The 9,262-nt window shown below is 38.8% G+C and overlaps 1 protein-coding gene across 1 annotated transcript in view; it reads right to left on the bottom strand.

Annotated features, from left to right (window-relative positions):
• Positions 1-7,182: 7,182 nt before the first annotated feature.
• The window catches only part of LOC143028819 (uncharacterized), a 15,278-nt gene continuing 13,198 nt past the window's right edge, over positions 7,183-9,262 (bottom strand). The window contains exon 3 of the mRNA XM_076191183.1: positions 7,183-7,308. Coding sequence (XP_076047298.1) covers positions 7,183-7,308 — 126 coding nt within the window. The remainder of the gene's footprint in view (positions 7,309-9,262) is intronic.

The following is a 9,262-nucleotide window of genomic DNA, read 5'->3' as shown; positions in this document are numbered from 1 at the left end:
GGTAGGGAGGTACTTAGAGTGAACTGCTTAAATGAGAAAGAAAATGAGGAGTATAAGAAGAAGCTGTGGGAGGAGTGAGAGGGAGTGAAGGATAGAGCAGAACTAAGAATGGAGGAGGAATGGTGATGGTTCAGAGAGGGAGTCATAAGGTGTGCAAAGAGGGGTGTGTGGAACAAGGAGGGCGGAAGAAAAAAGAAGGAAGGGTAGTGAGTGGTGGGATGAGGAAGCAAAGAAATGTGTAGAAGAGAAGAAGCTGGCATTCATAGATTGGCTACAAATTAGGACAAGGGAAATCGTATGAGAGGTACAAAGTAAAGAGAAGTGAAGTCAAGCATAAGCTAAAGGAGCCATAGAGGAGAGCAGATGTGAAATGGGGTAAGAGTATGACAGAAAATTTTGAAAGTAATAAAAAGATGTTTTGGAAAGATATTAAAAGAGGAAGAGGAGGCGAATCAAGTAGAGAAGAAAAGGTAAAAGGTGCAGATGGGGAGATGATAATGAAAGAGAAGGCAGTGAGAGAAAGGTGAGCAGAGTATTTTAGGGAATTGCTAAATGTGAAGGAGGATAGGGAGGGAAAGGTGGTTGCAGTAGGAAGCGCTAAGAAAATGAGAGTGATGAGTGGGAAAACTGAGGAGAAATACGGAAGGATAAAGTGAAAGTAACTGCTAAGGTGATGAGAGCAGGTAAAGCACCTGGGTTGAATGCATGCCATGCAGAATGTCTGAAGAAAGAAGGTACAGTTATGTTGGACTGGCTGGTGAGGTTATTTAATGTTTGCTGGAGAGAGGGTATAGTGCCGGAGGACTGCTGGAATGCCTGTATAGTTCCACTTTACAAGGGAAAGGGGGACAAGCTTGTTGAGTGTAGTTAGGAAGGCTTATGGAAGGGTCTTGATTGAGAGGATTAGGAGAGGAACAGTGGGAGTAATTGGTGAGGAACAGGGTGGTTTTAGGACAGGTAAGGGTTGTGTAGATCAAATGTTTGTGATAAGACAGATATGTAAGAAAGCAATAGGAAAAGGCAAGACTTTTTTTTTTATTTGGATTTGGAAAAGGCTTACGACATGGTAGGATTAGAAATGGAAAGAGTGAATGGTTTGAGGTAAAGGTGGAACTTCGTCAGGGATGTGTTATATCGCCCTGGCTCTTTAATCTATACATGGATGGGGTGGTGCAAGAGGTGAATGCAAAGGTAGTGGGTCAGGGATTGGAGATGGTTGAAGAAAATGGAGAAAAGTGGGACATAGGCCAGTGGTTGTTTGCTGACGACATTGCGCTTGTAGCAGGATGGGACGAGGGATTTAGGAAGTTAGTGACCGAGTTTGAGAAGGTGTGTGAAAGAAGGACGCTGAAGATAAATGTGGGCAAAAGTAAGGTGATGAGATGTACAAGGGAAGAGAGTGACAGCAGGCTGGAAGTGAGCATTGAGGGAGAGAGACTGGAGGAAGTGGATAGTTTTAGATACTTGGGGGCGAATGTGACAGGAAAGGGAGGAATGGTAGTGGAGGTAGAATGTAGATTGAGAGAAGCGAGTAAATGCTTTGGTGGATTAAAAAGTGTAATGAGAAATAGACATCTGGGAATGGATGCTAAGAGGAGGTTATATGAAGGAGTGATTGTGCCAACAGCACTGTACGGGGCAGAAACATGGAACATAAGAGAGGAGGAGAGGAATAGTTTGAATATGTTTGAGATGAAATGTCTGAGAAGTATGATAGGGGTTACTAGGCTAGCGTGAGAAATAAGGAGGTGAGGAGGAGAACAGGGGTGGAAAGGGAGCTGGGAGATAGGGTTGATGAAAGAATATTAGGATGGTTTGGATACATGGAAAGAATAAGTGAAGAAAGATTAGTGAAAGAGGTGTGGAAGGCAGAGGTGGAAGGAGTGAATATGAGGGGGTGTCCTAGGATGAGATGGATGGAGAGGAATGTCTGTTGAGGAAGGACGGGAGAGGACAAAAGATAGGGATGATTGGAGAAGGGTTGTGTATGGATGATGCTTTGATGCATGAGGGGGAGTGGGTGGGGGATGCGGGGTGAGGAAGTATATAGGAGAAATAATTTGACACAGGCCGTGGGGATTTCTCCTCGTCGTCTCCTTTTCTGCATGTATGTGTGTGTGTGTGTGTGTGTATTTACCTAACTGTATTTACCTAGTTTTGTTTTACGGGAAGGGGAGCTATGCTCGTGGTGCCCCGTCCTCATATCTCGTTTTATCTAGACTTTTTAAATTCATGTATTGTTTTTGCACACACCACATTTTCATCTAACTTGTTCCAAACGTCTAATACACTGTGAGGGAAGCTGTTCTTTTTCAGGTCTCTTCTATAACTGTTTTTCTTGATTTTCTTTCCGTGTCCTCTTGTATCTCTACTATCCCATTTTATTAGATCCTCTCTATCAATAGTTTCTATGCCTTTCATGATTCTATAAATAGTTATCAAGTCTCCTCTCTCTCTTCTTTGCTCTGATGTCTGTAGCTCAAGTTTTGCTAGTCTCTCCTCATATGATAGTTCCGAGAGTGTTGGTGCCAATTTCGTAATTGCTCTTTGTATTCTTTCAAGTTTTGTTATACTTTTTTTTTTTTTTTTTTTTGTACTTTGTGACAATGTCGTCGCTGCATATTCCCATCTTGGTCTTATCAATGTGACTAGTATTTTCTTCACCATTTCTTCGTCCAGGTATGGAAATGCCACTTTCATTGATCTTATTAAATTATAAGTTTCTCCAAAAATATTGTTTATATGTTTCTCAGGGGACATATTATCCATAATAATGACTCCTAGGTCCTTCTTATTTTCTACTTTTTTTAATTTCTTCCTCTCCCAGTTTATATGATCCCGCTATTCTTTTTTTGGCTTCTTCCAAATTCCATTATACTACACTTCTTAATATTGAATTCCATCTCCCACTTCCTACTCCATTCCCATAATTTATTGAGATCACTCTGCAGCGTCTCAACAATTTTGCATCATCCGCAAAGAAGCTCATATAGCTTTCATTTCCTTTATCCATATCATTAATATACATAGTAAACATTATTGGGGCCAGAACTGTTCCTTGTGGAACTCCACTAATCATTTTATCCTAATTGGAGTGTTTGTCTCTTATCTTCACTCTCGTTTTTCTTTCATACAAGAAGTCTTCCATCCACTTCAGCAGTTTGCCCTGGATTGTTCCTGCAGTTTCCAATTTCTTTAGCAATTTCTTATGTGGCACCTTATCAAAAGCTTTTTTCAGGTCTAGAAATGCACAATCAGCCCTTCCATCTCTCTCTTGTATTACATCTATTAGCCTTGAATAGAAATACATTAAGTTTGTGACGCATGATCGTCCTTGTCTAAATCCAAATTGCCTTGTATTTAATACATTATTTTTTCCAAATGCCTTACCCATCTACTTTTGATCATTCTTTCACAAATTTTAGCTATCGTACTTGTAAGAGAGACCGGTCTATAGTTAGTAGGGTCTTCCTTGTTCCCCCTTTATATATTGGTACTACATTTGCTCATTTCCAATCTTCTGGACTTTTCCTTCTTGCAATGAACTGTTTATTAGACCATGCATTTTGTCTGTTAATTCATTCCTGCATTCTCTCAAAATCCAGTTTGCCATTTCATCTGCTCCGTGCGATTTTCCGACATCGAGATTACTCAAGTGATTCGTTATTTATTTCTGTGTTACTTCTATCTATTTCATAGTGGGGACTTTCTCCTCCCACTCGACATCTCTAAGTTGTATGTTCTCCCTCGTAAATGTCGATTTAAAATGCTTGTTCATAACTTCTCCCATTTCTATTTCCTCTGTGTATTCAACTCCTCCTTGTCGTACTTTCTCTAATTCTTGTTTGTTTTCCAGTTTGTTGTTTACAAATCTATAAAATAGATTTGGATGATCTTTACATTTTTGTATGACATCTTTTTCGTATTTTCTCTTTTCTTCTCTGCACACTTGTACATAGTCATTTCTATAACTAGTATATATTTTCCATTTTTCAAGTCTTTTGTCTTTCATCTATTTTATCCAAGCTTATTCCTTTTGTCTTTTAACTCCATACATCTTTTAGTCCAGGAGCATTAGCTCAAATATGGCTTCAACCCGGAACAAATTAGTAACAAGCTGAAATTTTTAGAAAGTGCTCAAGAGACCTTCCCTAATAACATACTAAAAGTCCCTAAGAATCCCAGTTGAGTGTTTTGAGAAATTCAAGATGACGTCCAAAATCGCCATCGATATCATATTTTGTTATATCTAAGGTCTCAGTCAAGATAGAAACACAAATGAAGTATGAAAATATAGGTTTTCAGACCCAAGGAATTAATTTATGTCAGTGTATGTGTCATGTTTTTGAGTTACATTCACACATGTTGTAACAAGTAATTCTGAAAGGCCAGAAAGTTTTTTTTAGTGATACATGTAAATCCATGATTATCAATTGATGAAAGTGTCAACCTGATTCATACGTTGTATGTAATGTTATTTTTTTTTTTTTTTTTAGAGTTCAAGATGGATTCGTGCGATATTTGCAACGAATTATGCACCAAGGATTATGTACAAGTAGGAGCCAAGGGAAGGACAACCTTAGTAGCAGCAAGCCTGGAGAGGAAGGATGGACTTCATGAAACCTTGGAGATGCAGAACCCGCTGACATTTCACATCGCCTGCAGGAAGGCCTACACCCGGGAGTCCTCCATCAGGTCCGCGAAGAGGAAGTCAGAAGAACCTGTATTAAAAGAGGAGGTTCAGGCACCCACCCTAAGATAAAAAACTCCAAAGTTTGACATCACCTCACACTGCTTGTTCTGCTCTAAAGTACTACCAACTAATAGCAGACTTACTACAAAACGGAAGAAAACGACCAGTAATGTGGTGACAATGCCCTTCAAACAGAACATCTTAGGCAGGGCGAAAGAGAGGAATGATGAATGGGGAGAAATGGTTGCCAAAAGAATGATTGAGACATCCTCTGACTTGGTTGCTGCTGAAGCCAGATATCACCGTAACTGTGCCCAAGATTTTCTCAGCAAATCTGAAACACAGAAATTAGTTGGCAAGCCACATGATACTCTGAAGCAATCTGCCTTCAATGAACTTTGTGCCTATCTAGATAAAAATTATGAATGTCAGTATGTTGTGCGTGACCTCATGGAGATGATGGAGACATTCTTGAAGTAATTGAAACAGAAGCTGAAGGAAAGATATCAAGATGACATAATCATTACAAGCCTCCCTGGAAAGTCGAGCATTGTTAGCTTCAGAGATTCAGCTTACCGCATTCTTCGAGAAAAGTGGATGGCAGACAGAGCAGGAGACAAAGCAGAGGAGAATGAAAGAATAATTGAAATGGCTGCGTCAATTATTCGTGATGATATTCGATTGTCTGTATTTGACCTCAGTGAATATCCCAGTTTGGAAGATACTGAAAATGGGTTTTCTATGATTCCTGGGTCTCTGAACCCCTTTCTGCACAAATTCTTGGACCCAAAGGGCAAAAACACAGGTGTACTGAGCAGGCGATGTACTGCCACAGCCCATTCTGATATTTCTGCCTGCAGTGAATCGGCAAAGGACGCACAAGGCATTCAACCTGGTTCACAACAAGAAGGAGTATGATCAGCCAAGACATTCTCTAATGCTGGAAGCACTCACCAACAAGTGCAAGTGTAAGGACAGGAATTTTGAAGGGATATTATTTTTGGAATTTCGTTTTATTTATCTATTTATTTATTTGAGTGTTGACTTGAGAGACTGGGTAGTATGGACGTCGTGACGGTTTTACTCAACCAAGAAACAAAGTAGAAAATAGAGCCTTAATAGACCATGAATTTATTCTATTCTATGTCTGCCCATCAAGATGTGTTGGCAAAGAGCCTTACTATAATCATTGAAGAAAAACATACAATAGGAGATAGCTACAAATATATTTCAGCTGATTTTAGTTCAACTAATCTTCGAGGCGACATTAGAATGTTCTCGAACATAGCGGGCGCACCGTAGCTCCGCCCACCCGTGACGTCACTGACACGTTCGGACAGAGGCGTAAACTAAGGCCATTAATTTTAACAGTAATAGGAAAAATTCCCAACTTTCAGTTCAGGATTCCACTAGAGAAATAGTTTAGGGAGAGATTGTAGCAGCTAGGGGCTGTGTTGAGAAGCGAAATGAAGTTTTACGAAATAATACAACAGGTAGGTTAGTAGTTTACCCATAGATACGAACACATAGCCGTCTCGTTTTTTTTTTTTTTTTTTTTTTTTTTTTTTTTTTTTTTTTTTTTTTTTTTTTTTGCGCAGCTAAAATTTTAATCTGATGCAAAAAACTATCCCGATAACAGGAAAAAAAGGATTTAAGGGAGTGTACTCCACAAACACTTTGCGTGGAAGGAGTTAGACGGTATCACGCATATATGCATTAGCTATGAGAGTGTAATCCTTAGAGTACAATTCTGTCTGTGATCGTTCTCTAATAAGAATACGGGGTTGAAGGTAGACACAATATTGTAAGTAGACTTATACAGTGACCGGAAGGTTGGAGCGTAAATAACTACGTTTTTCCCCGTGCCTGTGACCTTACTTATGATGCCCATAAGCAAAAAAAAACTGTGTTATTAAATGTCTCGCATACCCATATATTTTTCATACTGTAAGGATCAATAGATTGTCTAGTTGGAGAAGACCACAATATACTTTTGTATTTTCTTACTATATTTTTGCTTCAGTGTAATAATTAACACATAGAAAACCTTCACTTATATTCTTTTACTACCCCACTTGGGCATAGGCCTTTTCGCTACCCAGAACCAACCCCGAACGACCTGAGGAAAGGGGACGGAGTCAGACGTGAATAACAAGGAGCAGTTTCCATTTATGGTCATATATATCCATATAGACGATTGGGTGGTGGCAGCGTATACCTTGATTTCTTATTTCCCAAATCGTTCTTATGTGGGTATCTCTGATCACTCCCATTGGAGGTGCTCTTGGTTAAACACTAAAAAATCAACGGCACCACACAAGAAGCAGGTGAAAGCTTCCTCCTGAAGTTGTAAGGTGCACCTCATGGTGTGTCACTGGATGAGTTCCGCTACACTGCCTACAAACAGGCAATCAGCAGAGCATTTCTGTCCTCATCCTTCCAACTGGCAAGTTTGCCTCCGACAAGTGCTGCAGCAAAACAGCATTCCTTTAGAACTTATCACACTGTCCAGGAATGGATGGGCAAGCCCTTGCAGCCAACAGCTTAGGGATGGAAGCTGGAGGACATCCTAATTCCATTGCCCCCGACTGTCTGCTCAACATGATCTCATGTGGCTGCAAAAGAGATAGCTGAGGAGCATCATGTGGCTACAGGAGGATGGGGGTGCACTGCTCTGCCATGTGCACAAAGTGCAGTGGTCAATCCTACAACAATGCAGCACAAATGCCATCCTTCATTAATGATGATGAGGAGACTGAAGCACCAAGACCAGTTTCTCCTGAAACTGATGACGAAGATGATGCCTAAGACCATCGTCAAAATTTATTTGATTTATTGATTTATTGATTTATTAAAATTCTATAATTAGGACTACAGCTAAGCATTTTTTGTCTATAGTTAAGGTAATGGTTAAGTGTTATTTCTTGCTACTGGCATGACTTTTATTGTATAATGTGTGTATGTTCAGGTTGATAAACATGTTTTTCTTTTGCTAATGATTCCATTTAAAATTCAGATAATCCAAAATTTAGTTACAAAATTGAACTCCTTGCCCCAAAAAACATATATATTGACTTATTGTTTGACTTTCTATGATGTTTGGGGCTTGAAATATGACAAAATCTAAAATTGGCTGCCATTTTGGACGCCATCTTGAATTTCTCAAAACACTCGCAAGGGGTTCAGGAGACTTTTATCATGTTATTAGGAAAGGTCTTCTGAGTACTTCCTGAAAATTTCAGTTTGTTACTAATTTGTTCCGGGTGAAAAGCTAATACCCCTGGACTATTTTGTTGAACCAATACTTTACATATCCTTTTTCTTGTTTCTGTCTTGGAACATACTTTTCCACTCCTTCTTTATAAATTTTTGTCAACATATTCCATTTCTCTTCTACTGTTGTTTCCTCCTTGTGTATCCTTTCCTAGTCTGCTTTTTCAAAGAATTATCTTATTTTATAAAAAAAAAATTCCATACATCAATTTTTCCTTTCTATATTGTTCGGTTTTTTTTTCATGTACTTTTCCTCATTTAGTTCCAGTTCAACCAATATGTGGTCACCTTTGTTTATTGGTGTCTTACATTCAATCTTGTCCACTATTTCAGGCTCTGATGTGATTAATAGGTCCAGTCTTGATGGTTCTTCCCCATTTCTATACCTAGTATTCTCATGTATCCATTGCGTCTTTCTATGTTTTATAATCATATCAAATAGTACATTTCCCCATAGGTCGTCTCCACCCTTCACTGTTATCTCTTCCCAGCAGATTTTTTACAATTAAAGTCACCCATTATAATTACTCTTCCTCCATCTTCCATTATTTTATTTAGTATTATCCTTGTGTCTTCTAACATATTTTTAGGTTCTCTCTCTTCCCACGAAGCCGTTTTAGGAGGTACATAATTTACCACAAATTTTCTGCTCTTCCTATCCCTGTCCTTCACTTCCATCATAATCACCTCTACTCTATTCTTTCCATATGTGACATTTCTCACTTTTATATCCTTCTTAGTCAGGAGCATAACTCCACTCCTTTGTTTTACCCCTCTGTCCCTAATCCAATAATTATATGCACCATGTCTTACACTGTTGGGTGGTAGTGGACCTTTCAATTTTGTCTCTACAATTCCCATTATGTTCGGTTCTTTTTCCTTCAGTTCGTTCAAGCCTGTTATTAATCCATTAATATTTGTGAAAGACACCTTTAATTTTCTGCTACTTCCATCGTGTTTTCTGTTTTCCTTCCGTTTTTCTCTGTTATGAACCATTTCCTCACTTTCATATCCACTACTCTCCAATAGAATTTCTCTTTGTCTGACTCTGTCCTGTTCTCGTTTTTTTCAGCTTCTAGTTCTTTTTCTCATCCTCTCTTTCCTCTTTATTCATCTCTCTTTTTATCCATACCTGTTTATACTGATCACTTTTTGCTAGTTTCCCTGTTTTTGCTAAGATATTCTCTGCTTCAATTTCTTTCCCTGTTTCTTGTTCATTTTCTTAAACTACTTCTAATATCTTGTTTACTTTTTCCCTCTCCTCTTTTACTCTTGTAGTCCTATTTAAATTATGCT

This window comes from Oratosquilla oratoria, chromosome 10 (genome assembly GCF_046742065.1).
Source record: "Oratosquilla oratoria isolate Oo_2021 chromosome 10, ASM4674206v1, whole genome shotgun sequence".
NCBI classification, from domain to species: Eukaryota; Metazoa; Arthropoda; class Malacostraca; order Stomatopoda; family Squillidae; genus Oratosquilla; species Oratosquilla oratoria.
The sequence above is the reverse complement of the archived record's forward strand: the minus strand, read 5'-3'. Positions and strand labels throughout refer to the sequence as shown.